Consider the following 25,301-nt stretch of genomic DNA (forward strand, 5'->3'; position numbering starts at 1 on the left):
ATAGGTTTTTGCAAAGAACTGAGTTTGTTCTAATGAAATCTACCCAGCAACACTCCAAGGGATGTTTTCACAATATTAGAAACTATTGAAGCTCAAAATGCAGCACCTTGCAAAATTTCTGTGTATTTTATTAGGACTTAATGGGATTGTCCTAAACGCAGTAGGACATCGTTTTGAAGTAGAGTTAAAATGATATGGGGTTTTCAACATTTTTTTTTTTTTTTTTTTTACAAATGATCATCTTAAAGTCCTAATACCTTTAAAAACAAAAGATAATACAACCAACTAAAAGGAGAAATGTATAAAATTTATACTCAGTTTAGATACAGCTTTTCTATTGCTATGTGCTCATCCTGGAGAAATGAATACTGCAAGTCAGTTACTCAATGCAATTTGCTGGGTGTCCTTAGATAGAAATCCTTGAGATAATTTGAATGATAAACTGAACTTGATTGCACTGTTTCATAACTAGGATCAATTGGAATGTATGTGTAGCCCTCACTTAAGCAATGTTAGTAAATAAGTGAGTTTTGGGTTCTTTGCTTCAGTATACTCTACTATTTAATATGAATATCTCTTTAATGCTTTTGGATCAATCAACATTGAACAATACTACAGTAAATTACACTACACACCATGTAGACCATAGTAACCCTCCTTTAATTAGGCAAACAGAAAAAAAACAGAGCATTGTTCCAACCGTACAATGAATCTGCCTATACAGTGTAAAACACCAGTTATATAACCCACTACTGTAAAACTAAACCTAATGCCGGCAGAAAATATATCCTACGTTGCAGGCCTGTTCAGATCCTCATGAATGTAGGAGTCCCACCGACTCCACGGTCCAGAGCCTCTTCCCTTAACGAGCAAAAATACTAAAGTACAACTCAGTACCTTGTGTAATCGTGATTTTCCACAGATGAATCCGGGCAATACTTCGTCCTGTGTCCAGAAGAACCTCAAAGCGATCCGAAGAAACAGCAGTTCAGGAATGATGCAGTTGTGTGGTTTCCACGTGCTCCACATCTACTGGCCCTCAGTTCCCACGTTGCCAGAGGTACTCTGGGCGATGTGGGCGCTCAGAGTGACTATCTGGAGTCCGTCTCTCGTTATCCAGTCCTGCAACGATCTTCTGTAGCCCTTTAAGTTCCACTCTAGCAGCGACACAGCGGCCTACATTAGTCCATGTTAGCTAACAGCTAGGCTAGCTTCGCTCTACCTCTCGAGTAAATACAGCGGCAAAGAAACAAATATACAGTCCGACAGTTTCTCATTGAAACTCTACTGTGTCCTGCTAACTTGCATACTGTATCTTATATCTTCTCCTTACGACAAGTCTGAGCTTACTCACTGCGAAACCAGCTAACTGCTCCTCCTCTGCTATCACCGCTCTCGCTCAAGTTCTTTTTTTCTTCTTCGCTGTTTTTTTTTTCTCTTCCACCTGTGCTACCTTCAAAGACCGTGCTCCTGTAGGAAAATACAATCTTCGCTGGCAATTCCCCTCAAAGTAAAGATAACTTATTTTAAACAATGCAAACATATTTTTACTAACTTTATATGAACTTTGAAATGTTAATTGAAATAAAAGGATATAATAAATGAACTTATCCTTGCTATTTATTATCTTATACATCTCTTATGTTTTTACTATCCAGGCTACATATGTATAACTTAATTGAATTGCCTTTTTTGTTAAGTGCCTCGAGACGGCATGTTGTAAAATGGTATTGTAGAAATTAGCTGAGTTGATTTTAACTGAACTGAAGGTTTCAAAGTTCTTCTTAGGAAGATCAGTGACCAAGCAGCGTCATGAAGATCAGGAAACACACCAGACAGCTAATAGTTGAGAGGTGGAAACTCTGTGGCAACTGCAGAGATCCGCATCTCCCACAGGACCACAGCACAGTTATATGTCAGACACTCCACAAATATAGAAGAGTAGCAACAAGAAAACTATTGTAAATAGAAAGCAATCATATTTTCTGTTTTCTGACATCCATGTGGGAGATACAGTCAACAAGTGGAAAACATGGAAGCTGGTAAGACTTGATAAGGCGATTGAATACAAATGCACACCACAGCTTTCAAGTTACAAGGACTTTCAAAACCATTTATCATTTTAATTCCAGTTCACATTATGTACTGCATTGTGCTGGTCTATCATATAAAATCCCCTCAATATTCAACGAGACTTGTGGTTGTAATGTAATAAAGGGGAACAAATATTTTTGCCTGGGCTCTGTCCTCTTGCATCTGCTTAAAATATACAAGGGTGTAATTCAGGAGGAAGAAAACATAAAAACTGAGCAAGAAGACGCACATAAAATTGTAAATACCTTCATCCTCCCATCATCCTGTCCTCTAACTTTATGTCACATAAGTCTCTTCATTAACGGAAGTATAGGTTGCACTGAAGCACCCGCAATTAAGATAAGCTGAGCCACAACTGGACAATTACCTGCCAACTAACCTTTTCCGGAGGCACTTAAGATCGTAAGGGCCCCCGAGGATAGATGTGTCCAGAGCAGAACAAGCTCTTCAACAGCCTTGAGAGAGGGAGTTAGGATGTAATGTATGAGAATGAAGGGGAAGGCGAGCCAGTGTCAAAGAGAGGGAGAGAAAATGATAGAAATGGAGAAAAAAGACAGTATCATGTCGAGATTACCTAATCCCCCCTGTCTGAGAGGAGTGTTTGAAGGGCCTGGTGGTGTCAGACAAGAGGGGGCTTTATGGAGGGTTTACCCAAGAGAGGCCAGCTTAACCAGAAGAGCACCAGGTGACCAGTGTTCTCTCTCTTTCTGTCTCCCTCTCTCTCTTTCAACCACAAACCTTAGATTGTGGGTTTGTAAACATGGTTAAATTGATTGCAGGGAGCCAATGAGATTTCCTCTAAGCCTGGGTCATTATTGCATCGTGCATCAGCTTTCACTCACCCATACTGAGGTTTGTATGGCTCATCACTCTGTTTTACATTCTCATTTATAATCTAAGTGACAGTGTTTTTCTGTCATAAGCCCGTATCTATCAGGTTGAACATGCAGAGACGTGAAATATGCAATGAATTTTAAATTTATCCATTCTTTTTTTTTTTTTTCAGCTCTTGTAAAAGAGCTGCTTTCCACCGTCTTGCACAACAGGGTGAGTTTCAGCACTGTATGATATCTGATCCCCAAAAACCCCGCAGGGTAGCCACAGCAAATCAACAGTGGATTAATGGATGCGGTTCAGCTCATAAATCTCTGCGGGACTGGAAAGCATTCAAGGACAGTCAGCCTGTAGTGGTGTTCTTAATGTTACAGGCAGTTTGGATTTCCCATCGTTCAAGGCAGTGACAGAGTAGTAAAGATGTGACAGCATCTTATGTCTGTGTTAAATCAGCGGATGTCAGGAATGCTAGATCGCCAGTCTGTGAGGCTGAAAGCTGCACCAATGTGGACTCTGGGGCTATAGATTTGCTTGGAAATATCTCCATTGCTCCTCCATAGGTTTTGGTGTGAAATAGAAAGGGAAGACAGGCAGGGGCCGGGGGGAAGGATGTGCCCTAATTCACTGGTGTCAGTACAACCCTTCAACCTTAGCCCGGTGCAATGAGGCCTCTGCAATAGATCACAGTGGTTAGCAGTTAGCTGTTCTTGCAGGTGTGTAAGGAATGGCAGTAACAGCTTCCATTACTGGAGAGAATGGCCCAACTCCCGCAGCCCCCTCCAGACAGCGCTGCCATTACCCATCCATTGTGAAGCCTGAGAGGGAGCAGTAAGTATGGCAGACTTATGGCTTTGTTAAAGCGACAGGATGGTCTCCTCTGGCCTCGGCTCTGAATGAAGAGGGAGGGTGGTACCGAAATGTAGCCAGATAGAGTGATAGAAACTGAATATGAGGATAAATTGAACAGACCCCCCGCACACATACACTGGCCTCTCCCGGTACCCACCACTGCCACTGCACCACCACCTGATGTGCTTCCAAGTAGAGTGCAAGCTGTTAAGGTGGGTTGGGTTATTTGGTGCTATTTTTACAAGAAAAGGGGTTGATTTGTCTTAGGCCATTACCGTCTATTACAGCAGCGAGTCTCGGGGAAAAAGGTGGGAAGCGGCAGACGCTGGCATTCTGCCTAAAGAGAAATCAATGAAACAAATTAATCCTTCGCAGACTGCAGTGACACTGTAATCCATCATTCAGGGGGCGCTTTTACACGCTGAATAAGGGAGCAAAGGCAGGGAGGAGGAGAGGAGATTGGCGGATGGGTGGCTGGGTGCACGCTAGCTGAGGAAGAGGTGGGAGGGTTGGGGAGCAAACGGGGCACAATCCCTTGGGGATAGGGGAAGACATCCATGACTCGGTAACAGTAGGACAACAGTGGGTGGTGGCGGCGAATTGAATGCTTCGGAGCCCTTTTTTTGGCACTCTTGAGCTGCCTGTGTACATACTGAGCAGCAAGAGGAAGAAAAGGTAGTGTAAAAACAATCAGCTGGACCAAACTACGGACATAGACACGACTGTGATTACATAGAAATGCCTCTACATGTTCTTCACTTGTTTTCTGTCCCCTGCTGGCTATTTTAATCATAGCAAGCTGTTTGTTGATGGTGAGAGCTTTATAATTTATTCATTCTGGTATATCAGGCAGCTCTTAGGACATTCCAATATTTCCTCTTGTATGTTTTGCTATCGCATGTATAGATGAACAATTCTCACTGTTTATGTTTTATACTGTGCACTGAGATAAATGACAATGGCAAACTGGGTTCCATGTGGTCCTGCTCACAGATTTGCCAGAAACTCACTGCCTTTCTACCCAAAAGGATCCCCTCACCCCTCATCAGACTCCCAACAACCCCATACGCCACCACCATCTTACTATCCGAATCAAAAAGCTGCATGCATGCTACTCAGATTCGGCATGGTGATGCCCCAGTGCGCAGCCAATTAGAGCTCAGATCTTGCTGTGTGATTGAGACATGTGATCAAGCTTTCCTGTGAGGAAACAGTCTTGTCCAGTCCAAAAGGCATGTGAAGCAGCTGTACCCTCCAATGAATCACAGAGCAGTCTACATCAAATGCAATCGCAATTCAAGTGGGAGTTGAAACAGGGAAGGGGGGGAAAAAAACACAAACACGTACATATATTGGTGTTTTGTTTTTATTAGGATTATGTGCTGTGTGGAACTGCATTCCAGTAACTGTTACATTACATCATTGTACAAGTTCAATAGTGTCACACTGTCTTACTGCTTTGCATGTCCTTTCCGACACTGGCTGCTCTGCTGACGTTCATAATTAGACAACTGTTATCACAGTTATCACTTATCACAGTAGTAACTGGAGCATTTGTAAAGGGTAGTTAGGCTTGTTGCAGCAATTTCATTCAAAAAATGTAGAATAAACAACAACCCACTTACCTTAACCAGCTCTCACTGGAGTAAGGTGGATAACTCCTCACATTCATCCTAAAGACACAGGTGGTTGCATTCTGTGTCAAGAAAATCAGAGAGTATAGTGGGTGGAGAGAGTGTGCGTGTGAGAGCGAGCGAGAGAGGGAGAGAGAAAGAGAGAGAGAAAGGAAAAGGGCTGAGATTAGGATGAGTAGGATGGCACAAGAAGAGGAAGTTTGAAGTGGGGATTGAAAGTGAGGAGGGGAGGGTGCAGGGAAGAGAACGGAAAGGACGGAAAAATGTCGGGATATTGCAGGAGAGCGGATGGTGTGAGGGAGGCAGAGTGAGAAATGTTGCCGGAAATGCTGGAGCCAGCAGCGTGTGTAAAAAACCTCACAGCAACATTTCTCATCCTTGACATCACTGACAGTCTTTCCACACACACGCACGCGCGCAGCGTGTATGCACACGCACATACACTCATAGACACAACAGGGAGTGTGTTGTTAAAGTGCATAGTTGTAAAATTTCAACTCTTTAGCAGCATTTACTTCTCTCAGATCACATGATTTCTCTGATTTAATATAAAAAGGCAGTTGTAAAACTTATCCAATATCATCATTGTTAGTTTTAAACATAATTTGCTCCTGTCGTGCTCAAAGAGGAGATGGAGAGAGAAGAGTGAGTGATGTAAGGAGTAGGAGAAGGAGGACAGAAGATGGTTGTGGAATGTTTGCTGCTCTGTTCAGAGCTCAACCGTCTCATTTGTCAGGGTTTGACCCCGGCTCCAGAGTCAAAGGTCACAAGGAACATCTGAGGGAAAACTGACACACACACACATACACAAGACCGAAGTAAACACAGCAATGTGCAAGTGTCTATCTTTTGCTCTCACACATAATTCAAGATCGTCTGAGGTCCGTCTGCACAAATCATCAATAATGGTCATTCTCTGCTTGTTTTTCCTGATCTGTTGCGATGGGGCTAAAGCAAACTGTAGTCTCTTACTTTGTGCTGTGGAACACCTTGAGTCATTTCCAGCCATAAAGCGTGAAATAAGTCCAATAATTTACATGATGAAAAAAAAGGAATGTAAAATTGTGAATGGGATTCAGAGTGAAAATCTTGAAATCAAGTGAGAATGATGTTAGCTCTTGCGTTGCGCAATATATAATCACAGTATTCTACTATTAACGTTCAATAGCAGAAAAAAGTCAGATTCAGGGGAAATCTGACTTAATAACTTTTCCCCTGTGTGAGTTTATACCCAACTATCACAGGTATAAACTCACACCATTTTCACTCTGTAAAGACATCAACTTAAACCGTCCATAAAGAGGAACTTTTTGGGGTTTGATAGGAACAAAAAAGGGGGAAATGTTTGATTATTTTTTTAATTCTTTGCTTTCTATTGAATTCAAAATTACTATCTCCATCAAACGATACTATTCCTCTATGATCTGTCATAGAACTGACCAGAAAAAATTGGAATACGAAAAAAAAAAAATAAAAAATAGCGGCAGATCAGAACAATTGACCAAAATTGAAATTCAGTATTGTCAGAAAATCCTGATTGGTGCATTTCTAGAAGAGATTACGGAAATTTGTGTTGTTTTCATATCATGTCACTTATGTGCTTACAACAAGTAAAAGGTATAAACAAACTTTGTAAAGCTATTATTTTGTCACTGATTCTTTTAATCTTGTCACAGTTAAATCCAGCAGAGTCCATGATAGGTTTTTACATTTATATCACTATCACTTCAAAATAATTTCATTTTGGATTCCTGCCGTGAAAGTTGCTGATGTTAGATTCCCAGAAAATCAAACTACACTCTTTTCCACATCTTAATTTCAAAGAAGCCAATATAAAATTGGAAATGGGATTTCTAAAGGGCAATAAGGATGAATCAAATTTTAATCCTCAATTTATCCAGCACATAAACCCCTGTCCTACTAAATAGGGACAACCTCTTCCTAAAATCAAACAGCATTAAGGAAAACCCCATCCCAGCATCTCAGTCCTCCTTCAGCGTTTGTTCGGACGCCTCCTGCAGCTACAGCGCTGTGAGCCTGCGGGATGACAAACAAAGACAGGTTACAAAGAGCAAGGTTAGCTCTACCAAATCACTCACACAAACTCTCTGCTTCATATTTCAAATTATAGGAAAGATATAGCAGGCAGTGACAATGTGGGTGGCCTGCTGCCGTGACCCACGTGAACACAGGACACCTGTGAGTCATATCATGTTAGGGCGACGGCTGACAGCCGCTGCACCTTGAACAATGAATGATGAAATTACTGCTGCTGAGTTACAGTGCAGCGTCTGTGAGTCACGCATATGTGCTTAAAAACAGTGTTTTAATTGTCACGTTTTTTGATCTCCAAAAGCAGTCCTCCATGTTGCCACAGTAAAAAAAGCCAGGTTTTGCAAGGTGGCTGCTATTCATGCCTTTGAGATGCATCTTAAATGTTACACCTTTGTCATTCTTTGGCCAGAGACATCAAACAGGTGCAATGAATAATTTATCTTAAGAGTTTCACATTGATAAGGTCACAATCTGCCACGTCTGGACACTAAAGGCAGGCCGTCTTCACTTCCCTGGCATCTTACACACACATGTGCCCCCACACCAACAAACACACTCGTTTTAAATGGAAAAAGTACAAAATTTCATGAGTAGTGTTTCTGTGTGTGGGTGAGGAGTGGTGTTGTAGATTTGAAAGAGGGGTTTCTTTAACCATAGAAGTTAAATTAAAATGAGCTGTTGCGTTTGTTATTTAATTTTTATCCATTTCGTCTTTTTCAAAACAGGAAGTTTTTTCCCCCCTTTTTTTTCATGCATGAACACTTCCTTCATTCAAATTGCTGGTTGGGAGTTATAGTGGAGGAATCGCTTTTCGTTCACAACTAAATTGTTATACACTGCCAGGGCTGGCTCAAGGTTGTGTAAAACTCTCAACATAATTTCATTAGGTGGGTGCACCTCTATGAGCATACAAGCCACTTTTATCCCCTTCTACCTTCCCCATGTTTGCTCCTTTTTGTTAATTCATAGATTAAAAACTTCTCTAATATTCCCATTGCCATCAGAAGGCTGCCAAGCAGCTGCAAGTTTCATTTGTATCTCCGGCCGGCTCAGTATAGCTGCATTGAAGTGTTTAGTCACTCCAAGCTGCAGCATGTTGACTGTTCAGCTACACTACCTTTCTAATTAAACCCCTGCTGTGTGTTGGTTTTGGGAATAAATGAGGGAAAATCAGTGCAGAATTATTGTAATGCCAGTCATTTGGTTGCAACAAGCAGAAAGTTAAAATAAAATTAGGCAAATTTTATTTTAACTCTCATTTAGTACAGTCATCCTTTTAAAGTTGGATGTAAACTAATTGGGTTTAATAGTTGTTCATTTTCCTCTCATAATGAGCATTAATGTCCCCCTAACAATAAACAATTTTGATGACAGTGACAGGAATACATACACACCTACAATACATTATTCATGACCCCCAACACCTGAAGTTCACATATATTCCTTAATCTATTTTTTTAAGTAATGCGAACTGTTGAGCATTGTGAACATTGTTACTCTCTTGAGTGTCGGAGGCTATATCTCTCTTCTGTCCCTGAACTATATTTCTTCGCTGTGTTGTCGAATAATGTGCGGATGGGATGAAAGGTAATCTGCGTGCAGAATTTCTAAAGCTCCCTTATCCTTGTTGAATTTCTCAAGAATTCCACCTTTGCCCCGCGGTTTCCCTGAAATAAATTACTTTAAGGGTTAGATGCCTGCGCGCATGCAGCCTCCTTCTGTTTTTTTTTTTTTTTGCGACATTCCTCATCAACAGTGGATCGACGTGATGAAAACAGTTTCAGTATTTGCGTAAGATTATTTGAAACGCTGTTTTGATCACTAAGGATAAACGATCGATGATGCATGATGATGATGAAGTAGCTGCAAACTTCAAACCTTGCTTTCTGCAGTCAGTCTGATAAACCACTTTCTCCTCTCACTTTTCTGTTTGTTTCGCTTCAGTTGCTAGAAAGACAAGCACACACGCTGCTGAAAATCACCTCTCTCTCCCTCTCTCCCTCTCTCTTTCTCCCGCACTCTCCTCAGCCTCTGCCTACTTAAAGTTTGGTTTTTGGGGTGTACTACCAAATTACAGTGTTTGCACTTGTGGAACCACGAGGGTTACGGCTCTAATGGATTTATAATCTCCGTCTCTGGGACCATCCAAAGTAATTAGCACGCAGGGCTCTAAAAGAAATGATGGTTTGTGAGCAATAAAGCCAGAGCCCATTGCATAAGCTGACAGTGGCTCTGACTTGGTTGAAACCTCAAACGTAATTGGGAGACTCGTTGTAGTTATTGTCTTCAATTATAGTGCGGGGAAATAAATACTTCAGAAGTGTGGAAAATTTTTTTACAGTTGAACTTTTATCTGCTTTATCATAGACTTGTACCAATTATATGCCCTAATTATAATGGAATATCAGAAATCAGCAGGTTTTTCCTCATGCACAGTGGTATTTGCTTCTCGAAGTTTTAAACAAAAATTATAAACTTTTTTTGTTTGTTTTGCACAAACTGCACCAGAAAACTTCCAGGGAGGATTATAAGAAGGAAACTATTTATTTTGTTCATATTGAATTTAAAATGTTCAGCTCAAAAATGTTTTCTCTTGTACTCTTCCCGTCAAGAGTCATCAGATTTTTATGTGCTGAAGGTTTCTGATCCACATTTTTGGAAAATAAACACAAGACGAACTCTTCCTCCATCTTTAGACCAATCTGAACTCCCACATAAAATTCTGGGGATCAGATCTAGAAAAAAATTATAAAAAGTCCGGTTTAATCTCTTTTTCTTCCACTAGAACACAATCTCGATAAACTACCAAATTTCAATGTCAGACTGAAGAGGTAATTTAAAAAAAAAATGCTTGTGTTGCAAATGTACAATATAATTTGTCGTGTTTTTAGAATATTGATGTTTTTTATTTGCAGGTAGAGGATTGCATCGTGCTTGCAAGGCTGCAGTGAAAAAATAGCATAAATAAATTTTAGTTCTTATTTGAAAGTCATTAATAATGTCATTTAATGAGAGATCTACTTTCGACTTAATTACAAAAGTAAATCTGATACCTGAAATAGCTCAGATCAATCTACTAATATGCCGAAATGGGGAAAGTAATTACGCTAAATGTTTTTTCATAAATTCTTGTCAATACGAGACCTTTGCCTTAGTAACCTATTCCTTCTTTATTAATTATTATTGATATTGGAATTACAATAGTCCATTTCTGTGTTTTTATAATGTTGATCTTTGAGCTCAAGAATGATCTAATAAGTTACTAAATAAAAATAAATAGCACGTAAAATCTTGCCATTGTCTTCTCAGAATGTTCCCTTTTACTGAAATAACCTGCCCGCAAACTTTTTCCAAACATTGCAGAAACGCAGTGTGAAGTAGTAAAACAGGCTGCAACTTCTACTCAATTCAAACATACAGTCAGAATCAAATTGCACACATAAAGGTGTGTGTTAGTTATTGTGTGTATTTTTTTTTATCTTGCAGGTGTTAAATGGACAGGAGACGGTTGCATCCGAAGGCCCTCGGATGAGGGAAATCATCCTCTAAGCCCACACAATGTCTTATTGACTGTAGCTTTGGTTGGAACCCTGATGTGATTACACACGATCAATAATAAACCTACCCTCAGCCATTTATAAATCTCTGCATCAGTTTGAGACGCTATAAAGCGTGTTCTCGTTGTCATCTGTTGTTTTATTTTGGGGGAAGGCGGTAGAAGGGGTGCAGGGGGCTTCGGGGCGGAGGGGTCTTGCACTTGTGACCTCAGTGTTTTCCCAACTGTTTGTGTTGCCTTGCTCGGTGATTTCTGTATTTGGTGGAAGCTTTAAAACATATTGATTCCGGATTTAGCCACACTCCAATGTGCTTCCCGTATAAATGTTTAATTAAGCTCATTTGACAAAACAGTTATATGCAGTCATGCAGCCTATTCTGGTGAATTTAATTATATGTAAACCAACAACAACAACAACAAAAAATTACTGCAAAGTAAAATTTCAGCTCCTCACTACAGGCTTTTGCATCAGCGACAGAGATAACGTGCTTAATAATAGGATTCATTTATTATTATTTCACTACTTTTCACGCTTTTATTTACATGATTAGGTTGAAACTTCGAAAGACAGACATGAAAATTACATTTTCACATTCAAAACACTAAATTATGGATCCCAAGTTAAATGTTAATAGGTTAAGTTCTGGGATAAAGTTAACCTGGGCTATTTTCACACCAATAATGCTGCTTTGATAAATTGTAAATATCACCGCACCGCTGAAGATTTTTACGTCCATGTTTTAATTCTGCTCCCCACGCTGCTTGGTTCACCATTCGCAGCTGAGCGGGCAGTAAAGGATGAGCACCGACTGATCAGCCTTTTAATTCGGTGACACTATCGCTGAGACGAACGGACGGCTATCGATCTTTTCATTATGTGTTCGAGCAACAAATAGGCTCGCGTACACATGAGCGGGACGGGAGCGAAACGAGAGGGGCTCCCGTGTCCCGTTGCAGAATACAACCGGGCTTTAATAGCTTCTCTGCACTATCTCATCTGCGGGGGAAAACGACGCAAAAGGATGTGGATAAACAGCGGCGACGTGCATGGAGGGGAGAGAAAAAAAAAGGGGGGGAAAGATTCTGCTTTGCACTCAGTTGAAAAGTTGCGGCTCTTTTGCGTGCGCCGACAGTAAAGTGGCGCGACTCGGAGAATTCATCCCCGCATTCAGTTCCACGCGTGTGCAGCCAGAGTTAAGCAGAAGTCAGAAATAAACAACAGGAGGAGAGAAAAAAAGTGCTACTCACCTTCTCTGTGACTGCACAGCAGCCGCTCCTGCACCGGTGCTTCTTCTCCTTCTTCCAACATCCCACCCGTCCACTTTCTCCACATGCAGGTTTCTATCAGAGCCTCTCTAATATATCTACCCCGCTTCCTATTCGCTTCCCCCTCTCACTCTTGTCCTCTCTTCTCTCTCCTCTTCTTCCCTCATGCGGACCCCCATTCTTTTACCAAAATGTGCGGAGTTAAATCTTAATGATACACCAAAGGGGGAAGAAAGGGGGCAAAAAAAATGCATTGTCCGATTTAATCTTATTGGTTTCACCTTTTCAGAATGCTGGAGACATGGCCGGAGAGTTTCCACGGTGTGTGTCCGAGACAGGGACGGGGAGAGAGAGCGCTCTTATTGAATACTTAAAAAACAAGCCATCCCTCCTGAATGCACATTCAAACAGAGGCACTTCCATATATTAACGCTATGTTATATCTCCTTATATCCCTGTTTGAGTCTAGACGTGCTTATGCGTGCTTTGTTGTGTTAAAGTACTTTTATGTATTTGAGTGTTGCGTTATTATTTCCTAAGCTTATGGATACAACTGGCATTTTTTGCGTCTTGGTTTTATATAAACAGAGCGTCGTTTTAATTAGGAAGCACTGTTTAAACATTAATTATGAATTATGATACTCTAATCAATGCATGTTCATGTTTTCTTAATAATTTATTAATGTCTTCCGATATCTTTAACCTGTGAAATTCACTTTTTATGAACTATAAAAGTACACAAGACAATTCTACGCACGTTCGAGCTTTTTAATTATTATCTAAGATCTATTTAAGCGCTTAAAAATGCAAGTTTGATGGCTTGCACGTTGGGGTGTTATGTGGATGTAATTGCACAACGTACGCTAGATGGCAGCGCGATCCAGACATTTTTGAGTCTGAGACGCCTGCAGAAACACTGATGCATAAAAGCTGGAATCTCCGTGCAAATTCCCCGTAACTTCGCTCGATTTTGAATTAATGTCATTATTAACACACACATAAAAAAAACTACTCCTATTGAAGTGGTTGTGCGACTGTGAGATGTTGGCAATTGTTAAACGTCGCTCCGAATTTCAAGAGATTCCCCGCATCTGAAAAGGCTTCAAGCACAACGGCGGCGTTTGCGCATCATTTTGCACAGTGATGTTTTTTTTTCCCTAAACTGCTCTTAAACTAAATTTTAAGTTTTAATGAGCGAAACTGGTGCCGATTACAGACGATGCTGTACCGCAATGCGCATGCCAAGGACAAAAAACAGCGTGTGAAAATATTAATCCGCTCCCAACAGCAGAGACCCCCGTTAGTTTAATAATAAAGATAACAGTCCGAGACAAGGCATTCTGAAACTTTAAGGGGGGAAAAATCTGAGTCAGAATCCCCCCTTTTGGTCGCAGCGCACAGCTTTTGGTTTTATTTGTCGTGCTTAAAAGCTTTGTCCCCCACCTCCTCTCTCTCTTTCTGTCTCTCTCTCGCTCTCTCTCTCTCTGTTTCTCTCTCTCTCGCCTTTAACCCGCTTTTTTCGCTATTCTATCCAGGGTTTCTTCCTCTTTTTGGTGACAATAGACGGCCCATACTAATCAGGTTTCAAAGTAAATAGCAGCGCGGGGCGAGCTCAATGTAAATTGTGCCTGTCAGAGCCCCCCTCCCACTCTCCTCCCAAGCCCCCTCCAGTCGTAGAAACCTACACTGTAAAAAATATCCACCCCTCAGACGGGCAGCCGGTTCAGCACCGGCGCCGGAAAATCCTGGCTGTGTACACAGACGGACCGGGTCGGCGGGTTGGATCTTGCATCTTCGACTGCTGTTCGATCCGCCGTTGTGAATTTCCGACTCTTGCCAATTTCTACGGTAATGTCTCTGATTTGAGACATTTCCCTGGCAACATTATTTTAACCGCTTTGTAGCGAGAGTGGAAAACAGGCAGAATACTGCAAGATGAGCGAGTTATTTCCCCGATAAAGGGATAGAAAATATAACAATTTTGCGATCCAACAGCAGAGCGGGGGATTTATCTAGATGGACATTTTTTGTAGCGCCCTAACGGAGGGGGGACTCTAACCAATGGAGAGAAAGAGAGGGCTTGGCTATAACCTTAGCCTCCCATTTTCTCTCTCCCTCTCTCCCCCCTCCTCTCCTCCTCCTCTATGCAGGGCTCTGGCCAGTCAGTCCTCTTTGATTATCAGTCTCCAGCAGCCCCTCTCTTGGCTCCTTGACATGAGCACCATATAAGGCGCAGCGATCTCCATAGAAACGTGTCAGTTTCAATAGTAGTGTCAAAGTTCACTATATACAGACATTCGCGCAGATCCCCCGTTTCGGAAACATTGCTCTGCTGGTCCTCTCGTTTAAGCGCATTCATTTTTTGGGGGTCTCTCCTTCTTCTTCTTCTTCTTGCATATCCTATTAGTACTAGTTGGTGTTTTTCCTCTTTTTCTTTTTTTTTCCTCAATCTTTTTTCTCTTCGTATCTCCGTTCTTCCTCGCTGGAGAGAGGTGAAACTATACATGGGTACTTCATTCGGCGACGCGGTTCTCCTTCGCAGCTGGGCGAGATGATGAGGTTTATTTAAGAATATAGATGTAAAAAGCCCAGCTCTTCAGTTTTTTTTTCCTCCTCCTCCTCCTCATATACGACGAAGACGGGAGTGTAAAGGAGCAAAGGGAAGAAAGGAGAAAGGAATTTATCTCCGCAGCACTTTGGATCGCGTCTTTCCAGCGAAAAGGTTTTGGTTTTTTTTTTTTTTTTTTTTACTCGCTCCTGCCTTTCTTTTGTGGCTATTTTTTTTAAAATCTGACCGCAATTTTTACGTCTGGACTCGGGTTTTCCTACAAGATTAGGGATTCCTGAATGGCTGACTGCAATTTACCTTGGAACTGGCCTCCCGATACTTGCATATCCTGATCGGGTGCCTCCTGATTTTTGAATGTATTGATCGCGTTTGCTCCCCTTCTTACCCCCCATATGAGATTGCGTGCTCCGATTTGACTTTGCACTGTCCCGTCTTTTGAGATTTTTTTCCCCCTCCTCCTCTACGCTCCATAAACATCGGCGATCATTTCGCTTTACAGCACTTTCCGGGGCCGAGATATGGCAATGGTAGTTAGCGTCTGGCGAGATCCGCAGGAAGACGTGGCCGGAGGACCTCCGAGCGGCCCCAACCCAGCAGCGCAGCCGGCGAGGGAGCAGCAGCAGGCGGCGTCGGCGGCGCCGCACACTCCGCAGACCCCCAGTCAGCCGGGACCGCCGTCCACGCCGGGGACCGCTGGGGACAAGGGGAGCCAGAATTCCGGACAGAGCCAGCAGCATATTGAATGTGTGGTTTGCGGGGACAAATCGAGCGGCAAACACTACGGCCAGTTCACCTGCGAGGGATGCAAAAGTTTCTTCAAGAGGAGTGTACGCAGGAACTTAACGTACTCATGTCGTGCCAATAGGAACTGTCCCATTGACCAGCACCATCGAAACCAGTGCCAATACTGCCGGCTGAAGAAGTGCTTAAAAGTGGGGATGCGGCGGGAAGGTGAATATATGTTTTAAAGCCCCACTCACGATTACGCATCCTAGTATAGCAGCAGCAGTGCGAGGGCTGCCATGTTGCATTAAGGTCACAGGCTTTATAGCTGGGCATATACCTACTACAGCAGACTCCATCCTTGTTTTGTTTTTTATTTATATATATATATATATATATATATTTTCGAGATGTTTGCATGAGTGGTTTGTGTTTTCGTCTTTTGCGTGAGGGAGTGAAAGGCCAGTGCAGCCACGGCAGTTACATGCTTGTGATTGCAAGTCGCCTGAACAAAGCGGCTGCTCTTATTAACCTCATTTTTTTAAAATGTTGTTTTGGTTTTTCTTGCAGTCTAAACTGCATTGTCTTCTTGCAAATCTATATTACATACAGATAAACCGTAGAATAGTGAGTGTGTTTGTATAATTGCGAGCATTTATGTCAGCCTCTGAGTGTGTGTGTGTGTGTGTGTGTGTGTAGGTGTGTGTGTGTATGTGTTTTGAGTGTGTGTGAGGCTAATAGTCCCATTTCTTACGGTCCCTTAAGTAATCTTACTAATTTATAATTGCACAACAGGATTTATAAGTGGAAGGTGTGTGTATGACTGTAAAAAACGAGTACACAACAAAGCCACTTCTCTGTGCTGACTAGACAGCTCAGACACACTGAATCACGTCGTTCAAGTTTTTCATGCCTCATTGTTTTTGCTTGCTTTGCATTAGAGGCCATGAAACTTTCCTTTCTGTGACAAGTGTTTGGCTTTTCCCAAATTGATGAGGACACCCTCCCACGTTTAAGTTGCATGTTATTCGACGTGCACACCACGATTCCCTGTGTATTAATAATTTATTTGAAATATTACGCACTAGCTAAATTCCCTCCTTATTCCCAGCTGACCTCTTGACTCAGACAAAACGTGGAATTATGGATGAATTTAATAACAATTGTCCAACACATTTAGGACCTGATTGCCTACAATTAGCAATTGTTCAAATAACCTAAATTCATGAATTATAAATAAATAGAACGTAGACGATTAAGCCTTAAAATATTCATAATAGCCTAGTTGTTCTAAGTGAAAACATGGGCGTTGTGTGTGTGTGTGTGTGCGTGTGTGTGTGTGTGGGTGTGTGTGTGTGTGTGAATAAATGTATTTGCGCATGCACAGGAGCCAGCTGTAAAGCCTGTATCCTTAAATTACAAATTCAGGGTGTAGATCGAGTGATACAACACATCTGTTTCCATAAAATATCTGTGTTGCTGATGAGATTTTTTGCTTTAAAATCTGATTATTGTTTTAAAGGCGTACTGTTTTGCTTTTTTTTTAATTGCATGCTATTTTTGATGAAAAGAAGCACCACTAGTGGACAATGTTTATCAGTCCTGGATGCACATTTCCTCTTTTTCTCTTTCTTTTTGTCAGCGGTTCAGCGAGGCAGAATGCCTCCAACCCAACCCAACCCAGGCCAGTACGCGCTGACGAACGGGGACCCCCTGAACGGCCACTGCTATCTGTCCGGATACATCTCGTTACTGCTGCGGGCTGAGCCTTACCCGACCTCCCGGTACGGGAGCCAGTGCATGCAGCCCAACAACATCATGGGCATCGAGAACATCTGCGAGCTGGCGGCTCGCTTACTTTTCAGCGCCGTGGAGTGGGCGAGGAACATCCCCTTCTTCCCTGACCTGCAGATCACCGACCAGGTGTCCCTTCTCCGGCTGACGTGGAGCGAGTTGTTTGTGCTTAACGCGGCTCAGTGCTCCATGCCTCTTCATGTGGCCCCTCTGCTCGCCGCGGCAGGCCTGCACGCCTCGCCGATGTCTGCGGACCGCGTCGTGGCTTTCATGGACCACATCCGGATCTTCCAGGAGCAAGTGGAGAAGCTCAAGACCCTGCACGTAGACTCGGCGGAGTACAGCTGCCTCAAAGCCATCGTGCTTTTCACATCAGGTGGGTTCTCCACATCATCGCCTCACAGACGCACACGCACACACTAAAACGCAGATGGACGTGTTTATAAAGAGACGAGGCCTGGTTCTGGTACTCACACGCATGCAGAAGCCCGGTTGCATCAGGAATATGGCTGTCAGGCAGCAGCTTAGTGCTAGAGATGTTTGTGTGGACCGATGAAAGAGCCATTTTGTCAACAGCTTGCTTGATATCCACTGACATGCATTCCCATGTCAGCTGTAGCCGCAGCATAAGACGTGTAAACAAACCCAGATTGAGTAAGTGTATCAAGTTTTTAAGTTGAAAGCCCATTTAAATCTGAGATTAGGTGCAATCGAAAAAAATTGAATATATAATTTTTGGTGGGGTCTAGACAATCCTGCCCCCCCCACCCCACCCCCACCCCACCCCCCGAACATGTCTGAACCGAAGCCGAGCCTGGCCGGGTTCACATACGCATTTTAGAACAGGTGTCAAATAATTGAGCGTAAAGATGAAATAGCCTCTGTCAGTGGGTGATTTATGACAGCTGATGCGTTTATGAGCGTGGCTGCGCGCTTTTATCCGTGTTTTTTTCGTGCGCAAACACATGTCTTCGGGGGCAGGAAATAATCCCTAACAGACTGAGATCAAAAAAGAAAGACGAAGAAGAAGTCTGATGGAAGTTGACTCGCACATGAGTGCACATGGAGCTGCACTTAATAACACAAGTTATTAGTAGATTAATCTTAGCTGACCCATTAATTTTCTTACTTACTGAGGATAGTTTCTGCGTCGCGCAGCTTTGAAAAGTAATCAGCGGCACTTTTCAAAAGTAACCTACATTGTTGATAGCTTAATTGATGCCTGGTTGGGGTATGGGGTCCCTAAATGTCCCTATTTACTCTGAGCTGCATAATTTGGATGCTACTTCGGAATTAGTTGTGTGCGCCTGGTGCTTTTGAGGGCCTGTTATATGTGGTGATGAAGAAGGAAGGAAGATGAGCGTCTAAGCTACTTCCAGAGTTTGCTTAAAGTTTTGACCTAACTTCTATCCCCTTTGCAAAGAAACTGAAGCAAGAATTACACAAACTTTCGCTGGACACTATCGTGATGAATACTTTGTTTTACTTTTTAAAATTTGAGTTAATCGTAAATTAATTGTCTTTTCCAATATTCCAATATAGACTCCCTTTCTGCAAATTTAAAAAGTTTTAAGTGAAACTTAATTTTCTTAAGAATAAACAAACACATTAAGCCTACTTTATATTATATTATATTATATTATATTATATTATATTATATTATATTATATTATATTATATTATATTATATTATATTATATTATATTATATTATAAAACCCCATAATTGTATTTACACAGTTTTAAAAATAGCACAGCTTGTTCATAATTAGCTGCGTTTAATTTGGAGCCAAATGATCCCAACTTATTATTTTTTTTGCCAACTAAGCTTCCAAATTGAAATTTAGACATGTCATTATTCTCTAAACGACTTGTAGCATTCAGGTTTTGTATTTTATAGACATGTCTTTTGTCACGGTAATTTTTCAATATTTTATTTATTTATTATTGGTTCTAGACAGGCTAATTAATATCCAACATGTTCAGTTTGAAGTCAATTCCGACGCATATAATTCGTAATTCCAATTTAAGTGTCAGTCTTGCTGTGATCTACAGTTTTTTTCAGGGACATTTTTTGCTTTGTTTACATTTAGCTTGACCATCTTGCAATTATAACCATTTGCAGAAGAAAAAAAAGCAAACAGAAATCCAGCTCAGATTACCCCAGAGAAACTGCACACACACACACACACACACACACGCACACCCCCACACACATCTCCCCCCCCCCCCCCTCCACACACACACACACACTCACGTACACGCACACTAAGACATCGCCGTCCCCCATGTTTTCTAACAGATCATTTAGTTAGTGTGATGGGCTACAAAACTGGTGTACCCTATAGAAAGTCACGTGGCGCTTTGCCAGTTTCAGTGTGGATTTGTATGCCTTTAATAACACAGCAGCCTTGTCAGCATTTGATGCATAAATAAGGGGTGGTCAGGGTAAACTACTTCTCCCCCACAAATCTGGAGCATTGTTTCGCGTCAACTCCTCGCGCAGCAGCGTGTGTGTGCGCGCACCGTGGTGCTGAGTTCTACAGAACTGGTCGTTTGGATCTGGAGGCTATCCTTCCCAGCCCATTGAGGCTTGTGGGGTGCATTGACAGCGAGGCCTCGTGGAGAGCTGTGGGGTGTCTTTAACCAGCCTTCTCCCCAAGGCATGCGTTCAGCTGCAATGCTTTGAACTTTCTTGCCCGTCTTACTTTGAAAATTCGCATTAAAACCTTGCATGTTTTGCGTCAAATATAATTAATTTAAACAGCATCGATCGGTGCCGGTTTTGAACAGACACTCGGAACAATTTGCATACACGAGGGCTCTGAGTGGCCGGATTGAGGTCACAGTAAATCACAGCAAGATCTCTGTGTTGCCCTCGGGTTCACGAGGTTATTGTGTCTAGGCCATAGTGAGTTATAGTGAGAAATTAAGAATGGCCCTAAAAAGCCTCTGTTTAGCCGCTTATAGTGTTGAGTGCCTGGAAGCTGAAGCTGCCTTTCATGTGCAGTTTCTACAAAAGCAGCGCTCAATACAAAAACAGCTTCTGAGAAGTCTTCTTGTGGGACCATGTATGCCAGCGGTTACACCACTTTATAAGCTTGGCTTGAGTGAAAAAACACATCTCTTTTTACAGCAGAGGGAAAACGTGTAACACACCAACAAGGCTTGCATCCCTTTTGTCTGTCCTGAAGAGAAGCGTGGCTACCGAAGCCACTAAGCGCGTCTCGCCATGCGCTTTTGGACATTTTCACGTCGCTTCTGAGCGCCACTGTTTTCTTCAACCTCGTCTAATAAATGTGATTGCTTTCAGCGGGCCTGTCCTATAGGCTACAACGGGGGACGAAAAAAAAAAAAACAGGCCAAGAGTGGTCTTTAGAGAGAAGAGCCGGCGAAATCACTTAACAGCTTACTGCGGAGTAATTAGGTCACATTACATCCAGTGTAATTTCAGATTCATCAGTACCGTTTATGTTGCCCTTACACTTAAATCCCCTGAGTTCAGACATAAAGAGCAGCGGCCTTTGGGCCTGCGTGTAGCCTACCTTCTTCTTCTTCTTCTTCTTCTTTTTAAAATATTATTATCGCTTTTGGGTCTGTACAGGCCTGCAACGCTGACATTTTCACCTCTAATTTCTAGCTGATTGCCCTTCACTGGACTGTGCATCCAGTATATTGCAGCAGCATGCTCCCCTTGCTTGTGCTGTATGACAGACAGTGTGATGAAGCATGTTTGGGCAGCCTTGTTTGTCCATATTGTCAATAACACGTAATGATAACCAAAGCGCTTTTACGCAACTGAAACTGGGTGCGTCCGGGGAAAACAAAAAACGGCAGTCATCACAAAATATCCACCTGGAAAGTATTGTTGTCTAATTTTTGTGTACTATTTAATAAATAATCCTGATAACAAAAATAGGAGGCCTTTGCTGTACTCAGATGCACTTACTTTAGATCTGACATAATGAGCATTTTTTTATTTTTTTTTTTTACTTTCAGTCCTGGTTTTTGGATCTTTTCTTCACATATTCCGTCTTATGGTTTAGTCCGCTGTGAATATACTAACCACAGCGTGTGTTTTTTATGTTTCCTTAGACGCTTGCGGCCTGTCAGACGCCGCTCACATCGAGAGCCTTCAAGAGAAGTCGCAGTGCGCCCTAGAGGAGTACGTCAGGAGCCAGTACCCCAACCAACCCAGCCGCTTTGGCAAGCTCCTGCTGCGGCTGCCCTCTCTACGCACCGTCTCCTCCTCGGTAATCGAGCAGCTGTTCTTCGTCCGCTTGGTAGGTAAAACTCCTATTGAAACCCTCATCAGGGATATGCTATTATCCGGGAGCAGCTTCAACTGGCCTTACATGTCCATCCAATGATCCTTATATGACAAAACAAAACAGAGAGGAGGAGGAAGGGGAAAAAAGGACCAAATTTCTGCACCCCTCATCCTCCTTCAAGAAGACTATATATAGGACCTTTTTTTCTGAGAAACTTTGCGGAAGACATTACTTTTTTTCTGTCTTCTGGGACTTCGATGGAATACATTATGTACAGAAAAATATTGGAACTGGACTTTGCGCCTGTGTAAATCCGCACCGTCATCTTCAAGAACAATACTCTCCATTTTGTAAAATACTAGTCTTTATTTTCTTTTTTTCTTTTTTTTTGTAAAAAAATACAAATAAAATGAAAAACATCATATGCGCAGTAAGAAAAAAAAATGAATCAAGACTTAGCGGGAAAATAATGTTTCCAAGCAATTATAAGAATTGTCCTGTGTCTATGTACCTCTCTGTTTTGTATTTTTTCTGGTTCTAAACCAGGGTTTCTGTGATTCTATACTAATAATTTTTTGATATAACCTTTTGCTTCTTATAATGAGTGCGATATATGTTGTCGAAGCTATGTTCTCCAAGAATTAAAAATTGAAGTGAGAATTTAAAAGAATAAAAAGAAACAAGACAAATAAAATGAATTTAGACGAATAAGAAACAGTCTAATCGCTGTGACAATATCAACACTGATGGTTGAACTTTTTATTTTATTCTTTTTTTTTATTTTATTTTATTTTGACTTCCCCCTTCTCCCATGCTCCCAACTGATACGATGGACCTGCAGCAGAAGCAGCAAAACGAAACTGACCTCCAGGACGTTTTTACTGACATTTTTACTCCGTCTGGGGCGCATCCCTCCCCCCTCCACCCTTCTCCCCTTCATTCCTTTCCCCGGACCACGAGCGTGTGTGGAGTCGATCATCAGTCAAAAGAACAAACGGAGAGACATGAAATCAAAAAGCACTTTTAATATATCATTTCAAATACATTTTGTTTGTTTCGTCTTGAAGATTTTTGTTGTTTCTTGAATTTTATTGGTTGTTGCCTTCAATTTTGCTTACTCCATGATGCAGCTTTTAAATTTTTTTTTATTATTATTTTATTTTTATTTTATTTGTTTTGGACAGAATGGTCGGCTGATGAAGTTGTGTGATGGTGACTGTACTATTAAAAAAGAAATAGGCAACGATGTCTCACTCTCAAGCATTTTCCTGGGGATCAAATGTTTATTATTATTATTATTATTATTAATATTTTTTTTAATTTAACCAGTCAGAGGGAATCTGTTGTTTTTATGTGTGCTTGTACAACAGTTCCTGAAACCTACCTGTGAAAACAAATTGTTACACGGGATTAAAGGGGGATAATAATTACACAATAGAAGCACATATTACATTTGGAAAGAGCCATGACATAACTGACAGTGCGAGTACAAAGAGGAAGGAGACAATACTGGCCTGTGAGCGCATTAATGTTTAATATTTTTCCCAGACAGCGAGGGAAGCCTCTAACACAGAGCCACCTCTATAACCTTCCCCCTGTGGCTTAATCAAGGTGATTCTCTGCAAACCAACACCCCCCTCTCTCCTCCACTTACTCTCGCCTAAAATAAAAAAAAATAAAAAAAGAAAAACTCTGCCCTGATAACGCATTGCATGCTCTGTATTGACGTGGGCGTCATTTGGCAAAAAAAAAAAAAAAAAAAAAAAGGGTTAGGGGGGGCCCCCGCTGCAAAGCTGCTGTGATATGCGTGATCAATCTGGAAAATGTATTTTACAGCATGTAAGCCAGTCGATAGGAACACCGAGTGTGATGCATTGTGTGGGAATAGAGAGGGAGGCAAGAGAGGGAGCGAACGACAGAGACACAGAGAGAGAGAGAGAGAGAGTGCTGAGACAAACGAGAGAAGAAGCGTGTTGGTAGAAAGTCAAGTGTATGACGGTGTGCGTGTGAGTGTGTGTGACAGGATAAAAAAAAAAAAGATGTGGCCTTGGTTTGCTTGATACAGTCAGAGTGTAATGAGTCCATCGATAGTGTGTGAGATGGGTTACGCACTGTCACTGCCCTTGCTTTGGTCTATTTCTTGTTTTTGTCTCCATTTACGCCCTAAATGACAGAAGGGAAACCTGGTTTATCACCGGTCCTTGCATTTAAATCACAGTGTAAGGCGTGATAAAATATGATAAAACAAAATGACGGCATAAAATATGGTGCATAGGCTTGACATTTCTTAAGTCGTCATGAAATGAGCTGCCTGTGTCTTTTTTTTTTTTTCCCCCCCAAATCTTTCTCTTGTGGTTTTGGCAGTGATCAGGGACAGCAGAGCAGGGATGTGATATTTGTTAGCCTGTTTAATTATCAGCCGTGTGTTGTGAGTGTAACTCTCGTTTATAGGTTATTTTTGCACTGCTTATGTCATCAAGAAACTTTTAAGGTGTCACTGCCTGTAATAAAGGAAGGATGTGGCTCCAGGTTGTCCTCTGATGCTCTCTCTCTCATTATTTGTGAGACCACGTAACAACGTAAGCCTTAATGTGGGTTGCATCCGCCTAGAGTAACAGTAAAAGCAACAAAAAAAAGTGACTTTTCTATTTTATTTTACAGTTTTTCGCAGTTTTTCCTTGGTGTGGAGGTGATCATCCTCTCCACGACCTTTAGGTCAGGCGGAAGTTAGCGAAGAAGAAGCTGACGGAGTATTTCCACATTATCTTGCAGACTGAATCATCGAAGCTTAATCGAAACAAAAAAGGACAGTAAAAGACAACAAAAATGTTTAGTGGCATTTCAACTGAAATTGACTTAACTGGTGCTTTATTATTATTATTATTATTATTATTATTATTATTATTATTATTATTATTATTTAAACTTTAACTTATTTTCAGTATTTTTGTGTGAAGAACTCAGAGGATTTTAATAGGTGACATTCTGGAGGTCTAAATAATTATGTTTTACGTTGGCCATTACACTCCCTTTTTTTCAGATGTTGTTTTTTGTTGTTGTTGTTTTTTTATGTAGGTCCGGAGTTAAATAGAGGGTTTGTAGGCTTATTAAACGTAGCTTTCAGCTGCTTGTCTCCACATAATGTATTCAGAATCCCCTCCAGAGTAACTATCTTTTATCCTCTCGCTGAGAGCATTCTGTTCTACAATTGTTACACTGCAGGCTATATAAAGCGCCGGTTCAAAAAAACACATGAAAATGGTGGCATGTGTTCCTAATTAACGTTTCAGTATAGGCAATCTAAGAGAAACACATGAGGACTCCGGGAATAAAGTGCTTATTCCTGTTGAGGTTCTTTGGATATTGTGATAGAGGCTTAATTTATTGTATTACGTAATATTTCAAATGCTAACATAATGACTTTTTGTCGTTTGCTTATTTTTTTTTTATTGTCATTATATGTAACAATATTAGCTACTATCAATTAAACGATTTATCCCTTAATGTGAGAAGAAAGAGAAATAACTGCACTGTCAAGTTAACTGCGGTGGGTAAAGGGAGATGGATATGAGGAAACGCCGGTCACCAAAGTATTACAGCGAAATGAGTTAAATAACCATTTACCTTTGTCTGGTTTCATTCATCAAACCACAAGTG

At 41.5% G+C, this 25,301-nt stretch overlaps 1 protein-coding gene and 1 long non-coding RNA gene across 5 annotated transcripts; one reads left to right on the plus strand and one right to left on the minus strand.

The window, feature by feature from the left end:
• Positions 1 to 416: 416 nt before the first annotated feature.
• On the minus strand, positions 417 to 14,342 carry LOC116729105 (uncharacterized). 3 transcript variants are annotated; one of them, XR_004341071.1, is made up of 4 exons: positions 12,271 to 14,342; positions 4,053 to 7,448; positions 2,474 to 2,549; positions 471 to 1,157 (listed from the first exon to the last, which is right to left on the minus strand). It is a non-coding gene; the product is annotated as an uncharacterized LOC116729105 (long non-coding RNA). The 3 variants fall into 3 exon arrangements; XR_004341070.1 differs by having other exon boundaries at positions 417 to 1,157; positions 2,474 to 7,448; XR_004341069.1 differs by having other exon boundaries at positions 467 to 2,549.
• A 159-nt stretch (positions 14,343 to 14,501) lies between these two features.
• nr2f1a (nuclear receptor subfamily 2, group F, member 1a) lies at positions 14,502 to 24,185 on the plus strand. Of its 2 annotated transcripts, none has more exons than XM_032577446.1 (3): positions 14,502 to 15,808; positions 17,223 to 17,750; positions 21,469 to 24,185. In XM_032577446.1, the coding sequence occupies exons 1-3, from the start codon at positions 15,376 to 15,378 to the stop codon at positions 21,741 to 21,743; spliced, it is 1,236 nt and encodes a 411-aa protein (XP_032433337.1). In that variant the 5' UTR covers positions 14,502 to 15,375; the 3' UTR covers positions 21,744 to 24,185. The 2 variants fall into 2 exon arrangements, with proteins under 2 accessions (XP_032433337.1, XP_032433338.1); XM_032577447.1 differs by having other exon boundaries at positions 17,226 to 17,750.
• The last annotated feature ends 1,116 nt before the right edge of the window (positions 24,186 to 25,301 follow it).

Source organism: Xiphophorus hellerii, chromosome 12, assembly GCF_003331165.1.
Source record: "Xiphophorus hellerii strain 12219 chromosome 12, Xiphophorus_hellerii-4.1, whole genome shotgun sequence".
NCBI lineage: Eukaryota > Metazoa > Chordata > Actinopteri > Cyprinodontiformes > Poeciliidae > Xiphophorus > Xiphophorus hellerii.